This window comes from Calypte anna, chromosome 2, assembly GCF_003957555.1.
Source record: "Calypte anna isolate BGI_N300 chromosome 2, bCalAnn1_v1.p, whole genome shotgun sequence".
NCBI classification, from domain to species: domain Eukaryota; kingdom Metazoa; phylum Chordata; class Aves; order Apodiformes; family Trochilidae; genus Calypte; species Calypte anna.
Genome location: NC_044245.1, coordinates 180,893 through 200,468, shown reverse-complemented (window position 1 = coordinate 200,468; position 19,576 = coordinate 180,893). Strand labels below are relative to the sequence as shown.

Here is a 19,576-nt window from a genome sequence, read left to right as displayed (position 1 = left end):
CTGGTATCTGTGCTGCCAGGCAGGGCCTCCTGCTCAAGGGACACACATGCTGACATGTCCTTAGCAAATCACACCGTGCAAGGACTTAGTTTGGGAGACTGACACATCAGTTGTTCACAGAATCATACAATGTCGGGGGTTGGAAGAGACCTCTAGAGATCAGCCAGTCCAACGCCCCTGCCAGAGCAGGATCACCAGGGCAGGCCACACAGGAATGCATTCAGGCAGGTTTGGAAGGTCTCCAGAGAAGGAGACTCCAGAACCCCTCTGAACAGCCTTCCTCACCTTCACAGGCAAGAAGTTTCTCCTCATTTTGCGGTAGAACTTCCTATGTTCTAGCTTCAAATCATGGTTTCTTGTCCTGTTCCTGGGTACCACTTCCACTTGACACCCACACCTCAGATATTTATAGACATTCAGTAGATTCCCTCTCAGCCTTCTTTTCTCAAGGCTAAACAGCCTTAGTTCTCTGTCTTTCTTCACAGGAGAGATGCTCAAGTCCCTTCATCATTCTCATAGCTCTCCCTTGGACTTTCTCCAGTTCTACCAGTGTACAGCCAAGAGCGTTTTGATTAATTTAGTTTTATTCTGGGCCTGCCCTCAGGGGGAGGTTCCTGAGCAGCCACCCCTACTGCAAACAAGTGTCACCATGACAAATGGGGTCTAAGTATCACAGAGATCTTGCACCCCAGAAATGAACTGTTGGTGATCAGGTGGGACAGGCTGGAATTGTGATGTCAGCATATATGTGATGGCTTGGGCATTGAAGGTATGGGGTAGTAGGATTATCCTGGTAAACAGGAATGGTATCTGTGATTTCTTAACAACGTCAAGAGGTGTTAGTGGACAATTCATACTGGCTGTAAGGAGTAAGCAACACCAGGCATTGATAGGGAACATCCCAGGGCTTTCCCCTCTTTTGTACATTCCACCCACCTGCTAGTTTAGAGGTGGAGGGAGCTGAGATCTCTGTGTTGCAGTGGTTGTTTGCTGCAACTGAGGTGTTTTACCCCTTCCACTGGCCACAGCACACAAAGGCTCCCTCATGGTAAAGGAGCTGTTGGCCACTGTATCTCTCCACAGCTGCAGCTGTGCTCTGCACCAGCAGGTGTACACTCACAATTTGTTTTTCTGACCAAATGCTTAGTCAGAAGCCTTTTGTTGGACAAGGAGAAGTGCAGGCCTCTCAGCATTAAGCACAGGGAACCATTACATAGTGAGGGTGGAGGCTCATCTACTGAGCTATAAAGTCAAATCTGAACTCCCAGATTTGGGGAATTACCAGCTGCTTCCCTAGATGGCATGTGCTGGAGGCTGTCCATTGTGAAAGCTGTGTGCTGGGATTGACTCATCCTTGTGCTACATTTGTTGTGCTGCAACACAAAGGGAATCCCACAACCTCCTCTTGACATAGTATCTGCCATTTCTGGCTGTAGCTATGTCAGAGTCAACCTCCTCACTTCTACACTACAAGCAGCAGACACAGTGCAGAACACAGACCATCCTAGCAACTAAGGAGAAATTCTCATAATTTCCCTAGATTCAAGTTTTGCTGTTGTGCATATCCAGGAAAGCCTTAACTGAAGCAGTTCAAAATGCTACAGCCTCAGCTCATGGTTGTCTCCCTCCAGGACATGGGCCTGCCACAGCTGCTTCCCAGCAGTCTAGTAAACTGTTGCCACAAAACAGGTTTAAATCAATTCTCTACTGACTGTGATCCCAGTGTTCTCATGCCCTTCTCAGTATTTACCATTCCCAAAAAACTCAGTGTAAGATCATATCCTACATTTATTATTTCCACCATGTCTCTTAACTACACAGATCTGAACTGCAGCGCTAAGAGTTGTTGCCTTATCGTTGCAAAATAAGGAAGAGCAGAATGAACAGCTCTAGCCCCAGGCAGGACACCACCAGTGCAATCCTTTCCAACTCACCACCATTTTAAAAACCTGAAGAGAGATGCATTCATCTAGTTTTGTTTCAATTTTTGTGACACCAATCAGCCTTTGCAATAATTACTTATGTGCTGATTGCCTTTCCTCCATCATTGTTAACTTCTGAGTACCACACTGTGAGATACTAATTTAAGTCACTTTTCAACGCACTTGAGAATTTTCTGCAGAATTTGAACAGCATTTAAACAAATTTTCATTATTTTATCAGAAAATACTCCCCCCCCCCTCAAATCATTGCTAAAAACACTGAAAAACTTGATTGTTCTTGCACTCCTGGGAGCAGCTCCCATTGTGACATCTGTCTTATGGGCAATACACAGCAGTTCTATAGCAAAAGTCACAACTTGGAGAAAAAAAACACTCCACCCTAAGTCAGAGCCACAGTTGACATCTAAGAAAGTACTCCAAGAGTACAACTACTACATAATTGTCCTATTCTTCAATTTGCCTGTCAACATTTACTGATAGAACACATTACTGGGCTACATGAACCTTTCACGTGGCCAGTGCAGCCATTCCTCATGCGTCCGAATTAAAATAACATGATCATACGAAGCTACTTGGTTTGATTTGCTACCTTTTAACTAATTTAAAAATACATGAAAGATGTATTTTGTTCAAGCTTCTGTGGCACAGGGTGAGGTTTAAACACCAACATTTCAAAACAAACAAACACTATTAAGAACAAAAATAGACGCTATCATTAGTTGATTAGTCTTGTTTAGTTAAATACAAAAGGCACAGGTACCTAATTCACAGTCCAAAAATCAAGAATTGAGTCTCATTACTGAATCCTTCAAGGTGAAGGGCAAAGAATACACCTGAGCCACTCTGCTGTAGAGACCACACACTGCTATTTTATATCTAACTTCCAATTCTTTCAAGTTGTCTCTGTGAACAACTGAGAAGCACAGGTGGCTTGCTCCCCCTCCTGTTACTAGCTGGAAAACCCAGTTACCTCTGTGGATGAGCAGGTTTGAGGTGTGAGGATCCTACTCACTGCTCTGTACCTTCAGAGCTCTGTACTCACCACCTTGTGTAACACATAATCACAGAACTGTCAGGAGTTAGAAGGGACCTCTAGAGATGATAGAGTCCAACTGTCCCACAAGTTCTGGTTATAACTTTGGTAGCACTGAAGAACTGAACCTTCACCCCACAAGAAGGGGCTCTGCATCCTGACTCAAGGCTCAGCATTAGCCCATTTGCCCCAGCATGCCCCAGTAACAATGACAGCTCACACACACAGGACTGTTCTTCCCTCTTTATTGACTGATGGATTCTCAGGCAGATCTGTTAATTATACTGTTAAATAATAGTTAAAAACAAACCAAGGCCAGAGGAGTTTGAAGTGAAGTATCTAAACTGAAGCAGAAATTGGGAAGAGGCGGGAGAAGCTGGGCTGGGGTCTCCACTTCTGTATCACTGCAGCTTGGACATCCTAACTACCATTCCCATGACCCCAGACCATGAGATTCCAGGGCCTGGCACTGTTGGGACATCATCTAAATAGGGAAACAGTTGTCCAAATGCAGCCAGATCAGGAGATAAGAGATCTGTCCAGATACAGAGGTGCAAGGCAAACCAAGGGGAAGCAGTATTGCAGCAATCCTAGAACACAGCCACAGAGATAGCAGCAGAGTCCTGTTCCAGTCGGCAGATGGGTGAGTCACTTCGGCCACCAGCCTCCATCCAGAGAACCTGACCGACTGTTCCTCAGCTCACACGTTGTGGGTCTTCTTGGTGAGCTGTGGATCCTCATCCACAAGCTTTGACTTCAGATGTTCCTTGTAGGCAAGGATGTCACCTTGCCACTTTGTGATGGTTTGCTTCTCACAGACCCAAATCTCCTGTGCAACCTGAACGCAATCACGAGGAGAAGAGGTTTACAGTGCTGCATTCTACAATTGCAACAAAATTATAAAATTGACCAAAAGCTACTCTCTGAAGTGTAGTAAGAAAAGAGTTTAATAACTTTCACACCTCAACTTCCAAAGAAAAACACCTGCAGTGAAATATCTTACTTGGTGTTTTCTGTATAATTTATACAGGATATTAGAATCCTTTATCTTCCAACATCAATTTTTTGTACACTAACAAGGAAAACCTTTCCTGCTAACTTGGGAATTTTAAAAAAAAGGTAGTTTTTGATCTTAACTGCTTGGGTACAACACACTAAAAAATACAATTATACCTCAGTGTGCACATAAAGCTACAGCTGGTAAATCAGCACTTGGCTATTTGTGTGTACATGGTCCGATTTCCTTTGCCTGTGCAGACTGAGTGATTAAAAAAAATCTGTGCTAGAACTACCCCAGTATCATTAAAAAAAACCTAGTTAAGGCCTCCACAGTGTGTCATGATCTCCATTCAAGTTATTCTTCACTTCTAGGGTTTTGGTTTCTGTTTGGTTTTTTGCTTGGTTTGGTTTTTGGTTTGGGTTTTTTTCTTTCAAGTACCTAATATTTTCCTAGACTAGTTCAGTCTGCATCAAGTGAACATGACAAAGGAATCGTGTCCATGTAAGTGATTTGGGTTTTTTTGACTCACACATCTTTTGGAGAAGAGTAAGAGCCAGTCAGTTCAAAACACCTTGTTTTGATTACAGAAAGTGTTATAGAGGTGCTCTGACAAAACTCATTACTTTTCTTACCTGTTGGATGAGTCTGAAGTCATGGCTGACAAGCATCATTCCTCCTTCAAAGTCATTGATAGCATCTGCCAGAGCATCTATAGTTTCTATGTCCAAGTGGTTGGTGGGCTCATCCAGGAACAGCATGTGAGGGTTCTGCCAGGCCAGCCATGCAAAGCACACGCGGCACTTTTGCCCGTCTGAGAGGTTCCTAATGGGGCTCACCTGGCAAAAACAGACACTGCCTGCAGCTCTGCAGGGAAACTTACAGCCAGCCATCCCAAACACAAAGTATCACATCTCACATCTTTCCAACAGCTACATGTCAAAAGAGAATAATATTTAGCCAGTCTTACACCTAGACTAAGCTTCTGCCTGGTATTCATCTCAAAAATGAGAGATAAACAACCTAGTTCAAGTTACTATTAAAATGTACTCAGACCTAGCACTATGAAACAACTTGGCATCTCTTCACTCAGATTCTGAGGAGATCACCTATTCTAACCCACACATTGCTGCAATGCAAGCAAAATTCCTATGAGCCTTGAATGGTTGTGGGTTTTTTCCTCCAATTTCAAAGGTGGACTTGAAAAAAGCATTTTGATGCTGTGGTGTGCTACCACACTGTCAGACATCAGTAAAGAAACAGAAACTGCAGCAGCTCAACCTCCCTAATGAGCAGAAAACAAACCTCAACAGCTCACACTCACCTGCTGCTTCCCTGTCAGACCATATCTGCCAATGATTTTTCTCATCTCCTCCTTCTCCTTGATCTCTGGGTAGCATTTCAGCATGTACTCCAGGGGTGAGAGGTCTAAGTCCAACTGCTCTTGCAAGTGCTGCCAGAGAAGAAAAGTCAGCTTCAGGCTGTGCTGACCATCCAGTTCATGGCCAAAAGTACTTTCCCCCCTTAAGTCCCTCTGGTACCAGCTGAGCAGCATAACACAAGAGCCAAAAAGCCCACTTAAATGCAGCCACTGTGCTGAACTGTTATGAAAAGAGCCTCCATTTCAAGAGCAGGATTGCTGCTTCAAAACTTAGCACCAAGCACAAGAAAACCCCTCCCTCATAAAAGGTGAGGGATTACACAGAAAAGATCACATGGAGCCCCTTTTCAGGCTGAACATTTGTGAGAGCCCATTCAGACAACAGAAGACTTCCAGACAAAGAAGGGCAGTGGTGAAAGGGGCCTAGAAGCAGTTAGAGAGTGCAAGATTCCTCATTCCTCAGCATTTCACATCCCCAGTGGCCGCTGTAGGGAGTACCTGGTGGTATCTACCAATCTTCACATGCGAGTGCTTGCGAATCATCCCATCTGTGGGAAGCAGCTAGAAATGGAAGACAGAAGCATTTCACCAGAACATCCCTCCTTTTGATGTATACCAGAAATTCAGAGTCCAGCCATCTCCACTGTGGCACAGAGGAGACAGCCTGAATAGAGAATACGATTTAAAAAGCCCTCTGTTGCAGCAGGACCTTAGGATTTCCAAGGCCTGACTGGGGTGCTCTGGCAATTAAATGCAGTTTTGTTGAAGACTACCACAAGAATAAAGGTCCAGAGCAGGGCAGCCAACGTAGGGAGCACATCATACCTCTCCTGTGAGCAGTTTCAGAAGTGTTGACTTGCCAGCTCCATTGGGTCCAACAAGAGCTACTCGGGTATCCAGGTCAATCCCAAACTCCAGGTTATTATAGATCCATGGCTGCAAAGCACAAAAGCCATGATATGTATTACACTCTTCCACTACTACCCAGAACCTCCATGCTTCATCTGTAAAGCTCTTGACCTCAGCAGACTCAACATTAACAGTGCCAAGAAGGTTGGTCCACTAGTCAAACACTGCAGCCTGATCAGAAAGCTCAGCTGAAAGCTGAGCTCCCAAGCAAGGCAGGGATACAAGAAATCTCCATGTAACCCGCCCACACGCTCCTTACTCACCCCATCCTTGGTGTATTTGAAGCTGACATTCTGCACCATGATGACAGGAGGGGGGATTTTCCCACAGGGTGGGAAATAGAATGACAAAGTCTGTTAACAAAGAATATCCACTTGTTAGACAACCTAGAGCACAAGACAATGCAGTAATTCTGGTACAACCATGCCTCACTACAAACATCATCTGTAGACCAAGGCACCAGAATGTGACTTTTTATGAGCCTGTCTAGCTACTCACAGATTTATTCTCATTATTTGCTTGCAAGTTCATCTGCTGGCTAACAAGTCCCCACTCCTTTCCCCTTGAAGCAAGTGTGGACTTACACTCTTCAAACACGTAGGAGTTACTCTGAACATCCTCGCTTATCTTCTCCAACCCTTAAGACAATAATTTCTCATTTCTGCATCTGCAAATTAGGCTTACTGATATGCCAAATCCCCTTCTCATCCCTAGAAAATTACTCCTCCTCTTTCAACTCTTCAGCATTACACTATTTCCAGTAGAGCCCTCCATGGCACCAGGAGGGATACACCACTGTTCCCAGACGCACCAGCCACACCTGCTGTCAGCTAAAGATCATTCTGCTTATCTAGCCCATGTTTCCAGTACTGATCTCTAGGTGCATGCACATGTCTTATCCTACCTTATCATTCACAACTCTCTCTGTCAAGCCAGATGCCATCATTTTTGAAGGTCTTCTCCTTGCTCTGAGCTTGCCTGGCTAGCTTTGCACTACCATGACCAAACCTCGCGATGTAATTCTGCAACAAGACACAGAGTGAGCTGAAAACCACAGTAACAAGGGTAAGGAGGGGCAGGGGTGCCCACCTGCAGGGGTCGAAAGATGTTCATGCAGCTATGCAGGTACCTTCATATGGGCAATCTGATCTTGCTCCCAGTGGAACCGCTTCATTTGATTTTCTTCTAATTCCAAACGAGTTTTTACATACTGATCATAATTTCCCTAGAAAGAGACCCACAGAACATCAGGCACACTCACGAACAGCTCTTGGTTTTTATTGGCCACATAGAGCACCATTTACTCACTGTGTAGTACTTCAGTTTGCGGTTGTGCATGTGGATTATGTTAGTGCAGACACCATTCAAGAAGTCTTGGGAGTGGGATATCAGCACAAGGATCCGTTTGAACCTGCAGCACCACATAAATTGTTTGAGATTAAGCTAAGAAAAGAACTCTTGCTCATTGGTCCTGATAGTGAAATAGGATTTACATGCACCAGATCTCTCTGTCTACAGTCAGATTAAGAACAAAAAGGTTGCAGCATTTTGTAGATGCATTGAGAAATTTGAAGTAAAGCAGCTACAGCCAGCTGCAGTAAGAAAATACTGCAAACTCTTCACCATAAGACAGTCTCACTCATCTTACAAAGAGTCAAGAGCTACTCGTGTGCCACATGACCAGAGCTACTTACTCCTCTGGCACCACAGTTCTAACTTTCAGTCTTTGCTGCTTACGTTAACCTTGGCACAGACTGATATCTGCTCAGTACACTATGCTTTGGCTCAGCTCCCAATCTGTGAAATGACTGATTAAAGCCTCCCCAAAAGAGATAGGTTCAAATTACTTTGTGAAAATATGTGACTTCTAAAGCAAGTGTGCAAAAGGTTCAGCCTTTGCAAATGAGAAGCTCATCATACAATACTGTCCTTTTAATGCACCACCCAGAGAACTCAACTGTTCTAAACTTTCTGCCCTAAGCCTTGACATTTTACCTTTGCTTATGAAAACCAGTCACCCCACATACTAGAAAATGATACTGGCTCACACAGATACTATAGTTCTGTAAAAGCAGAGGAACAGTAGGCACAAAGATGAGCTGGAAGCCATGTTTAGGAAGCTCACGCTACTGGTACAGCACACAGCGTCAGTACACACACTGCCAGGGCTGCTCCTGGCTTTCAAGGAAGTAGCTTCAACCAGGGAGTTCAAAGCATAATTTCTCATTTCTTCAGTGAGGTAGAGACAGGGACTTGTCTTGAACTCATTGCTCCTTGCATCAAGAACCTTCTGTAGACAGGCGTAGCAGCAAGCACAAGATGTCACTGTACTGTAATATTGTTATGAAGCCAAAAGAACTATAGAGTTATTCCTGTGGCATGTGCTCACATGCTGACAAGATGTTACAGCAGAAAACCAGAACACATAGCAGCAGCAAACTCCTTCATGCTTACGTTTTTAGCTCTTCTTCCAACCACACACAGGCATCCAGGTCAAGGTGGTTTGTGGGCTCATCTAGCAGCAGCATGAAAGGCCGAATGAAGAGGGCTCTGGAAGGAGAGGGGAGATGACCGTGAATGCAGGTAACTCAAAGCCTCTCATCTCTGCTCCGAGTTCTTAGAACTGTGTATGTGGCTCTGCAGAGTCAGGCATTCTCCCAGGAGGCAGCAGGAAGCGCACCACTCACCTAGCAAGAGCCACCCTCATTCGCCAGCCACCACTAAAGTCCTTCAGCTTCTTCCTCTGCATGGCTGGCGTGAACCCCAAGCCATGAAGGATACGTGAGGCCCGTGCTTCTGCCTTGTCAGCATCCAGCTCCTCCAGGCGTTCATATAACTCCAACAGTTTCTCACACTCCGCTGAAAGAGAGCCTGCCTGTCAGCACTCCTGACCCTAAAGGGTTCTCAGCTGCACCTCTGTACAGCTGGGAAAACTCACAGTACATCTGCTTTGCCACCGTTATCCCCCTCCATTCCTAAGCCTGAGACAATTCCTAAAAAGTTGCAGGGAAAAATTTCACTCAAAGAAGTGTAATCCCACAAGACTCTTCAACTACTCCAGGGTAGCTGGGGGAAACAGATGCCTTAACATGCAACAACTCTGCCAAGGAACCCAAAGAAGATCTTTTTTTTGGTGGGAAGGGAAATGGAGGAAATGCCCCTTGTCCACAGGGACTCCAAGAAGCTTTACCATCTTCATGAGCCAGGCGTTCCGCCTCTCGTTCCAGCATGGCCCTCTCTGTGTCCACCTCCATCACACACTGCAGAGGGGTCTTGTCACTGGGAGGCATCTCTCGGGTCAGGTGGTAGATGTCAATATGCTCTGGGATGGGCACTTCTCGTTTCCCAATAGCTGACAAAAGCATGGATTTCCCTGTGTGCAGACAGACACTCCACAATTAACTGTTGGATACAGCGAGATACAATGTCACAGAGATATGCATGAGATGCAGTCAGATCCCGTTAATTCTCTCCCCCCAAACCAGAAAATCCTTGGGAATTTCTTGCCCAAGAGGCCATAGGACTTAAGAGACTCAGCAGAGCCTACTGCCTCACTGCCACAGTCTGCCCTCCCACCCATACCCTGCACCTCTCCATGGATTCTCCAGGGATTGTACAGTTGTTGCCCCATTCAGGCCAAACCCCCCACTCCCTACTCCTCCGCTATGTGCAAATTCTTTGACCAACAGCACCAGTGTTTACAGAAACTGCTAAACAAATGCTGCAAACAGGAATCAAACAGATGCACAGATTACAGACATCTCTCCCAGGTCTCCACAGAAAAAAATTCAAATGCACAGTCAAAAACTAGAAAGCAACATCATACTTTGATCCTAACAATCCCTCTTCCTGGGTGGGGACACAAGGGAACAGGAACTGCTGTGTCCCAGCCATGTCTGTCTACCAGCCACCTTTCTGATTTCCAGCATCTGCCCAGCTTCTCAGGACAAGATCTTCACCCAGCTCCAAGAAGCCCATGTCACTGCCCCACAGCTTACCTATCCCATTGAGTCCAATCAGGCCATATCGTCTCCCAGAGTTCAGTTCAAGTTTTGTATCACTCAGCAGCTCCTGGCCATGGAAGGTCAGAGAGAGGTTGATGATGTGCACATCAGTGCTGTTAGGATGGGAAGCCAGCACTCCTGTCACAGCACGGGCAGCAGCTTTCTTTAATTCGAAGTCCTCCAGCTCCTTTGTAAGAGCATCCACCTCTAAACACAGCAACAGACCAGAAACATTACTGTTTTTCAAACACAAGGGAAGCCACCAGACCCTGTACAAAGTGGCCCATGGTCACAAAGACAACTTGTGTGTCTCCATTTCTGCAGACAGGTTGAAGAACTCCAGAGGCAACAACACAGCTTTTCAGCTTAGCAGATGGATATACATGGTCTAACAGGAATTTCAACCTGCTCTCTAAACAAAATATGCTAAGTGAGCAGCCATAACAAGCTAGATTATTACCCAAGCATGAAGGGACAAACCCTCACTGCTGTAAGGACTGGCATGGGAATAAATCTTACAGAGTACTGCTTGAAAGCTTAAGGAAAGGGCTGGGCAAAAGAAAACTCGGCTAGAAAATAAATTAAGTGAAAGCCAAGATGAAGAAAGCAGCAGCAGCACTGTAACAGGCCTTACAAATTTTTTGAGAACCTAGTATGTCCACTTGAATCCCACCTCTTCCTTTCCTCCTACAGTATACGCAAATCTTCCCTGTCATAATCTCCTGTTGCATCCCTGAGTTACAGTCCAGTTATTACTTTTCAGTGTGACACTGCCATTTGAAGAAAGAAATGGCATTGTAGATCTGATAAACAGATGCCTCAGAGCAGAGGCCTGATGTTCAGATTGTTCATGTTTAGGCCTGAGAGAGTTATCACCCTGTCTGTGAACACCTGCTGCGCCTGGCAAATCACTCACTCAGAAAAATCATTATCATGGAATTAATTTTGGTTGGAAAAGACCTTCGAGATCATTCAACTATTAACCCAGCTGTGCCAAAGCCACCATTGCCCCATGTGCTTCGGCACCACCTCTTTGAAACCCCTCCCGGGATGATGGGGACTCCAGCCCTGCCCTGGGCAGCCTGGGCCAGGCCCTGACAACCCTTTCCAGGGAGAAATTGTCCCCCAGCTCCAACCTAAACCTCCCCTGGCACAACTTGAGTTGTGCCCAAAGTTCCTCTTGTCCCATCCCTTGTTCCTTGGGAGCAGAGCCCGACCCCCCCTGGCTCCAACCTCCTCTCAGGGGGTTGCAGAGAGCCACAAGGTCTCCCCTCATCCTCCTCTGCTCCAGGCTCAAGACCTCCAGCTCACCCAGCCGCTACAAGTCAGGTGCCGCAGCCCAGGAGGAACAAACACTGCCAGGGACACTGGCACGAGCCGCACAGAAACCTGACACTCACAAACAGAGCGGTTCAAAGCGGAGCCGATCAGGGGATCACCTCACCGAACATCGGCAAAGAGGAACGTGCCGACCCACAAAACCTGCCCTGCCTGCACCACCCCGCCAGTGCCCAGCCCGGTTCGAGAGCTCCCGGGAAGCCCCACAGCCCGTCCCGGGAGCACAAGCACGCGTAATCCCCACCCCCCACAGCTTCCGCCAATAGGAGGACGGTATGCAAATGACCCCAGGAACTCGCGGCCATTGGCTGGCTCTGTCCAGCGGGCGCAGAGACCCCGCCCACAGCCGTCCGGGTCTGCGACCAGTGCCGGGGCTGCCCCCTTCGTCGGGACCGGGCCGCGATCGGTCACCGGCAGGGCCTGGTCTGTGGGCCCAGTTCGTCCGCCAGCAGCGTTCCTGGGAGCATCGGGAAGAGCAGCCCCGTCACCTCGTCCCCGCCTCCCTGAAGTTGCCCCGAGTCTCTGCCAGACACCGAGAGCCGCCGACAGCACCGTGAGCTCGCCCGGAGGTCTGTGTCCAACAACCGGGGTTACCGGGTGGGCTGCAGTAAGGACAAAAAATACCTCTTCACTCTGTAGGCTTTACCTCGCCTGCCTGCTCTGGGGCGCTCAACAGCTCTTTGTTGACAAAGTCTGCCTCATCAAGGTAACCGGGCTCTCAGTCCCCGCACACCGTGTGTGCCCCAGGGAAGGGACAAGCCGAGACAACAGTTAAGAGTTCAGACACTACAGGGGCTCCTGCAGCAGGAAAACGAAAAAACTGACAAAAAACCCCTACAAAACCATCAGGTCTGGGCATCGGGTAAGAGCAGATAGGTCAGGATCTGTTTGAAAACGCACCACCAGCACTCCCATCCAGGGGCCGAGGACTCCGCCCGCCCCTCACCTCAGAGCGCCGCCGGAGTGCGTAGAGTCCTGTGGGGCAAAGCCAGCGACACTGACGCTACCGGCCGCTGGTCCCTGCCCACGGGGTCTCACCGAAGGAAGAGCACATCTCCCGGTTTAAGACCTTGTGCACAAGCCCTGGGGGGAGGCGCGGGGCTGCCGGGCTGCCACCTCCGCGGGGCACAGAGACACGACCCAGCACCCGCCGGCGCAGCGGGACGGGCAACACGGTTGGGCAGCCTCTCACCTGGAACCAGCATTCCGTTGGCCTCCGGCGGCCGGACCTCCTGCGGCTCCGTCCCGCCATCGCCGTTTTCCTCTGCGGCCCGGCGTGGCCGCTGTCGGGCCTTGGCCGCCTCCTTCTTCTTGGCCGCCTTCTTCTTGGCCAGGTCCGAGGGCATGGCGCGGCGGAGGGGCTGCGGCGGGGGTACGACAGGCGCCGTTAGGCCGCGCCGATCGGCCCGCACCGCCTCGCCCCGCCCCAGTTCCCGCCTCGACGGCCCCGTGCACCGCCCGCCCCGGAGCACGCGGCACCGGCGAGCCCAACCGAGGGAGGAAGGGCTTTCCGCTCGCCCGCGCTGCCTAACCCAACCCAGCCCGGCCCGCTTCTCCTGCCCCACCCCCGCCGTCCGGCCCGGCCAGGCCCGCACCGGCTGCTCGGCGCGTTCCTTCTCTCGCAGCAGGACAGCTGCTACCGCGTGCGCACGGCCCGCCCCCCAGGAGCGGCGGCCAATCAGAGCGCGTAGCGTCAGTCGCGCCAGGCGCCCGCGCGGCGCTGGGAAGTGGAGTCCGTGCTCCCTCTTCGCCGCGCGGGGGCGGCCGCGCGCCGCCGGCTGCTGGTACTGCGCCTTCCGGCTTGCACCGCGCGCCGCTGGGTCCAGACCCCGCCCACCCCGCGCCTCGCTCTCGGAGGGAGGCGGGGGTTGCTGCACGTGACGTCATCGGTACCATAGAGGCGACGGCGCCCTAGGGTAGAACGGCCGGTCCCAGTGCCACCGCGGGAGGCGGAAGCGGAAGCGCAAGCGCGCGCGGGCGGCGATGCGGCGGCCGAAGCTGAGGTGGCACCGGCGGGGCGGGCGGGCGATAGCCGCTGTGTCCCCCCGGTACTCCGGCGCCCAGCTCCGGGCCGCCCCCGGGCTGCGCGTAGCAGAGCCGCAGGTGGGAGAGCTGCGGGGCCGCTGACGCGTGCGCCCCGGCGGGAGTTGCCGCGCTCTATCGGCCGCCTGCCGCTGCCCTCCCTGCGCCGGCCATGCCCCGCGGCCACCGGATTTCCGATCACCGGAGCGGTTCCGCGAGCCCTCCCCGCGCTTAGGGGCCTTACTGCAGCCGCTCGCACCGGAGCGGACCGGCCCGCCCACGGCTGGATCCCGGCCGGTGCCGCCGCCATGCGCTTGGCTGCGCTGGTGGCCGCGCTGCGGCCCGCGCTGCCACTGCTGCTGGGGCTGTCCCTGGGTTGTAGTCTGAGCCTTCTCCGCGCCTCTTGGAGCCAGGGCAGCGGGGACGAGCAGTGCCTGGGGGCGTCGGGCCGGGCCGCGGCCCTTCCCGGTGGAGCACGGCCCGAGGCGGCGGAGGGGATGCCGGGCCCGGGCCAGGAAGACTTCAGGCCTCGGATCGTTCCATACTACCGGGACCCCAACAAGCCTTACAAAAAAGTGCTCAGGTAACACGTGCTCCCTCCAGGGGGCAACAACCGCGTGTGTGTGGGGCGCTTGGTGCGCTGAATCTCCGGTGAGGTAAATGGGTGCACGGGGCAATGTGCTGCTTGCACACGCGCTGTGGTGACACCGTGATGCAACACCAAGATCGTTACCTTGAGGGGCTGCAAGACAAGTGAACCAGAAGTTAACTTTTGTTTTTTAAAGGCAATAAAACTGCCCAAGAATATTGAGAATATTTGTTCTTCTACTGCTCATGTCTAACAGACTACATTGAATTGTTCCTCAAAACTTTATTAGCTTGTGTGCTCATTAGGAAAATTGTCAGGAACTATTAATGATGTATGCAGCTTGCAAGTAGTTATCTCTTGTGGTTTTATTTGTTTTGCCTGTATAAGCATAGTTTCCTATCCCAGATCAGTTATGTGGGGTTGTAGTTTCCTGGAAGGAAGGGTGTTTTTACAAGGTGGGATTTTTTTGCTAGTCAGTCTTCACTGAAGTGTCACCTTAAGGCTTTACTGTTTAACTGCTGGTAAACTCCAGCAGGCAGAGGCTTCTTCCAAGTTACTGCAACCCTTTGTTTTTTACTACCCAGCTGTTTCTCACCTGGCCCTGTTCTTTGCAGAACTCGCTACATCCAGACAGAGCTGGGATTCCATGAACGCCTGTTCGTGGCTGTGCTGACCTCTAAGGCCACCCTCAACAGCTTGGCTGTGGCAGTGAACAAGACTGTGGCCCACCACTTCCCCCGCCTGCTGTACTTCACGGGGCTGCGCAGTGCCAAGGTGCCTCATGGCATGGTGCTGGTGGCCCACGGTGACGAGCGGCCCATCTGGCTCATGTACGAGACTGTGCACTACATCCACCAGCACTTTGGGTCTGACTATGACTGGTTCTACATCATGCAGGATGACACCTATGCCCAGGCTGAGCAGGTCAAGGCTCTGGTGACCCATCTCAGTATTAATCAAGATGTTTACCTAGGACGAGCCGAGGAGTTTATTGGGGGGGACGAGCAGGCCCGTTACTGTCATGGGGGGTTTGGGTACCTGTTGTCCCGCAGCCTCTTGCTGAAGCTCCATCCACACCTGGACAGCTGTCGCAATGAAATCCTCAGCGTGCGGCCAGATGAGTGGCTGGGACGTTGCATCATTGACTTTCTGGGCATCACTTGCGTGTCTCAGATCCAGGTACCACCTCCCGAGATTCCCATTGGACACAGAGGAAAATTTTTCACTCTGAGGACAGTCACACATTTGAATGGTCTCCCAGGGTAAATGGTGCATTCCCCCACTCTAAAAAGTTTGAAGTCTAAGTTTGGGGTGCTGAGAACTCTCATATAAACTATAGTACTAGTAGGGTTGGACCAGCTGATCGTTGAGGTTTCTTCCAACCTGACATTCTGTGATTCTGTGATTCTCCCTTCACAAGGTTTTCTGTGAGCTGAGCCCGACAGAACTCATCCTCTTATTTGCTGCATAGTAAAGGGCTTCTCTGTGAGCTCCAGAGGAGTGGGCTGTGTGTTGTGGCAGCACTGGGGAGCAGCCCATGATCCAGGCTGTGCTGCCTCCGACGAGGCGTGGCGACCTGGTTCAAGAACGACTCAGCAACCAACCCCAGGTTGTCCGGGCCATCAGCTCACAGACATCAATATGATGGACGGCACATGGCGTTTATTGTTTATGTTACACCGCATTTTATAGCCTAGGTTTACATCGTCATTTCCGTCTGCTTGTGTTAGGGACCCGTACCTATTGGTTGTCAGGAGGGAAGCCTTATCTCAACTTTCCGTACAGCACGATATCTTCCGGCCGCCAAACCTTAACTGTCACATTTCAAACCTAAACTACCACACTGCAAACCTTAACTACCACAAGGCTGAGATGCTGGGGGAGAGAGAGCACAGAGAGTGTTTAACTTTCAGCCTAGTAGCAGGTTCTGATCCACAGGATTTTGGAGATCGGGTGAAGGGCACATTGGTACAAGGAGCAAGTGGATGTGCACATGGGCTGGTGGGAGGGGACAGTCTTTGAGTACTGCAGTCAGCATAGAAAGAGGGACAAATGCATGTGAGAGAAGGGTTCTCTGGGAGCTTCAGTTTCTTCCCAGTTTCTCTGTATCCTGTCTTTTTCAGGGCCAGCACTATCGCACCTACGAATTGGCCAAAAATACTGAGCCAGAGAAGGAGGAAGAGGAGGAGTTCCAAACAGCTCTTGCTGTGCATCCTGTGTCTGACACGACCCTGATGTACCGGCTGCACAAGCACTTCAGCAGGATCCAGCTGGACAAAGCCTACCAGGAGATCCAGGACCTCCAGGTATGTGGTGGGGGGATATCAGCAGGAACTCCTCCATCAAACATGTTTTCTTTCCAGCGAAGGAAGGTGATTCCTGCTGTCTGTAGATGAGTGAGCCAGACACGATGTCATAGAATGGTTTAGTTTTGCAGGGACCTTGAAGATCATCTAGCTTCAATCCCCCTGCATGGGCAGGGCTAACTGCTACTATCCCTCCTGTGGTTGCTCTAAGCCACATCCAACCTGGCCTTCAACACTGCCAGGGATAGGGCAGCCACAGCTTCTCGGGGCAGCCTGGGCCAGGAGCTCACTACCCTCACACCAAGGAATTTCTGCCTCCCATCTCTATCTCTCCTCTTGCAGCTGGAAACCCTTCCTCCTCATCCCATCCCTCCATGCCCTTGTCCAAAGTCCCTCCCCAGCTTTCCAGGAGCCCCTTCAGGCACTGGAAGGTGCTCTAAGGTCTCCCCATCGCAGCTGTCTCTTCTCCAGGCTAGACACCCCCAAGTCTTTCAGCCTGGCTCCAGAACAGAGCTGCTCCAGCCCTCCCAGCAGCTCCAGGGCCTCCTCTGGACTGTCTCGAACAGCTCCATTTACTACTTATTTTAAGGCTCCAGAACTCAACACTGCTCCAGGAGAGGTCTCAGAAGAGCAGAGCACAGGGGGAAAAATCACCCCCTCTCCCTGCTGGCCACACTTCTTTCGGTACAGCCCAGGACTCGGTTGTGTTTCTGGGCTGCGGGCTCATGTTAGGACATAGTCCTCTGTCTCAGAAATAGTGTTTCTAACACTGTGTTACCCAAAACTGCTGGTGTCATACTACCAAGATACAGTTCTAAGTAGGCCCGGTTGGGAGATGGCCTGGACCCCCTGGAGCAGGTGGTGGGGTCAGTGTGTGCTCTCTCTTTGCACAGATGCAGATCAGGAACCTGACGTCCCTGACCCCCACAGGTGAGGCAGGCTTGACTTGGCCTGTGGGCATCAATGCCCCTTTCCTTCCAAAGTCACGTTTTGAGGTCATTAGCTGGGACTACTTCACTGAGCAGCACCTTTTCTCCTGTCCTGATGGCTCCCCGAAGTGTGAACTCTCTGGGGCCAGCAAGGCTGATGTTAATGAGATCATTGAGTCAGCAGTGGAGCAGCTGAACCGCCGGTACCAACCCCTCCTCCGCTTCAGCAAGCAGCAACTGCTCAATGGCTACCGGCGCTTCGACCCCACCCGGGGCATGGAGTACACCCTGGACCTGCTGCTGGAGGCCGTCACCCAGAAAGGCCACAATCACGTTCTGGCCAAGCGGGTGAGCTTGGTGCGTCCCCTGAGTAAAGTGGAAATTATTCCCATGCCGTATGTGACAGAGGCCACTCGGGTGCAACTGGTACTGCCCCTGACAGTTCAGGACCTGGATTTTGTGGCCAACTTCCTGGATATGTTTGCTATGAACACACTGGACACACGTGATAATGCTTTGCTGACTCTGCTTTTCATCTACCATCCCTATGATGCCCAGCGAGTCAGTCAGGTGGATGTTTTTGCTGGAGTCAAAGCTATGGTAGGAGAGCTGGAGAAGCGCTATGCAGAAGTTAAAATCCCCTGGATTAGTGTGAAAACTGAGGTGCCGTCACAGGTGAAACTCATGGATATAGTCTCAAAGAAGCACCCTGTGGACACACTGTTCTTCTTGGCCAGTGTCTGGACAGAAATCAACATGGAGTTCCTGAACCGCTGCCGCATGAACACCATCAGCAATTGGCAGGTCTTCTTCCCAGTCCATTTCCAGGAGTTCAACCCTGCCTTGGTGTACCGGGGGGAGCAGACTGCATCCTCTGGCACTGATTTCCTGCGGGATGGACATTTTGACAGACATTCCTTTGCTGAGGCCTGCTTCTACAACTCTGACTACATGACAGCACGAACCAAGTTGGCAGCTGATATCCTGGACCGAGATGAGGTCCTTGAGAGCATGGAGGTGTTTGATGTCTTCCTGCACTACTCTGGCCTGCACCTCTTCAGGGCTGTGGAGCCTGGGTTGGTGCAGAAGTATGCCCTGAGGAGCTGCAACCCCCGGCTCAGCGAGGAGCTGTACCACCGCTGTGTACTCAGTAACTTGGAAGGGCTGGCGTCCCGCTCCCATCTAGCCATGGCCCTCTTCGAGCAGGAGCAGGCCAACAGCACTTGAGAGACTGGAAACACCAAGAGCTTCTCAGCACCTTAACACTCGGCACTTTGCATCCCCTTCCCAGCCTTGCCATGGGCGAAGGGCATGTGAGGTCAAGGGAGAAGGAAGACTTCCCCAGCCCTGCTCTGAGGCACAGGCCTGGATTATGGAGAGAGGCTGGATTTTGGTTTTGTTTATTTGTTTTTTGGGTTTTTTTTTCTGGAGTTGTTTTTTTGTGTGTTTTAAAATAAATAAAAGTTTTTTTCCAGGCAGATCCATGTGGTTACTTATGTGGTTCCTTGTAAGCTTAGAACCTCTGGGGTGAGGGATGTGAAGCAATCTGTAGCAGTGCAGAGAGGGTGAGTATGAGCTGTGTACTGGAACAGTTACTTTGACCATGCTCCTTCCAGGTGTTGCACCCTCCTGTGTGTTTGTGTCTTCATGCATTTCTTTTTCAGAGAGGCACAAGCTGCTGCTTTAGTTTGCTGCTGGACAAAGCTATTCAATGCTCTTTTACTTTGCTGTCTTTGGCTCCTCCACAGCTGCAGAACATCCCTTTGGGGGTGTGATCTTGGAACAGAAAATTCCCTTAGGGGTGCACTGAGCTCACTTGTGCTTGGCTCAGCAGCATGGTGTGACACACAACTGCTGTGTGCCCTAGGTAGTAACCAGGAACTGGGTGAAGGTCCCCAGGAGCTACCTTGCAGTGATGCAGTTCTGTTAAAACAACAGATATGTCCCTTCCCATCAGACTGGCTGCACAGCCAGCAGAGTTAACAGCTTCCATCTGATAACCTGGTAAATCCTGCGCCTGTAGGAGGAGTGAGCCTGTGCAACTGTTCTGAGGGACAGAAACTGGTTGTGCCATACTTTGTGGCCTTTGGCTCTACACCACTTTGTTACACATGGTTTTGGAACC

At 50.5% G+C, this 19,576-nt stretch overlaps 2 protein-coding genes across 2 annotated transcripts; one reads left to right on the top strand and one right to left on the bottom strand.

The window, feature by feature from the left end:
• Positions 1-3,207: 3,207 nt before the first annotated feature.
• LOC103525554 (ATP-binding cassette sub-family F member 2) lies at positions 3,208-13,268 on the bottom strand. Its single transcript, XM_008490514.2, is given in 16 exon segments — positions 3,208-3,814; positions 4,609-4,812; positions 5,298-5,426; positions 5,853-5,915; positions 6,180-6,290; positions 6,527-6,616; positions 7,168-7,216; positions 7,218-7,285; positions 7,393-7,488; positions 7,572-7,674; positions 8,718-8,813; positions 8,951-9,122; positions 9,454-9,636; positions 10,262-10,474; positions 12,798-12,966; positions 13,201-13,268. Coding segments are annotated over 15 exon segments (1,869 nt in total). The 5' UTR covers positions 12,952-12,966; positions 13,201-13,268; the 3' UTR covers positions 3,208-3,676.
• A 285-nt stretch (positions 13,269-13,553) lies between these two features.
• Positions 13,554-18,926, top strand: CHPF2 (chondroitin polymerizing factor 2). Its single transcript, XM_030446465.1, has 4 exons — positions 13,554-14,210; positions 14,831-15,395; positions 16,340-16,522; positions 17,416-18,926. The coding sequence occupies exons 1-4, from the start codon at positions 13,936-13,938 to the stop codon at positions 18,676-18,678; spliced, it is 2,286 nt and encodes a 761-aa protein (XP_030302325.1). The 5' UTR covers positions 13,554-13,935; the 3' UTR covers positions 18,679-18,926.
• The last annotated feature ends 650 nt before the right edge of the window (positions 18,927-19,576 follow it).

Excerpts from the sequence above, each read along its gene's own strand:
- CHPF2 (XM_030446465.1), top strand. The coding sequence starts at position 13,936 with ATGCGCTTGGCTGCGCTGGTGGCCGCGCTGCGGCCCGCGCTGCCACTG. Across the intron at positions 14,211-14,830 it reads CCTTACAAAAAAGTGCTCAG|AACTCGCTACATCCAGACAG; the intron begins GTAACACGTGCT and ends TGTTCTTTGCAG. Across the intron at positions 15,396-16,339 it reads CTTGCGTGTCTCAGATCCAG|GGCCAGCACTATCGCACCTA; the intron begins GTACCACCTCCC and ends TGTCTTTTTCAG.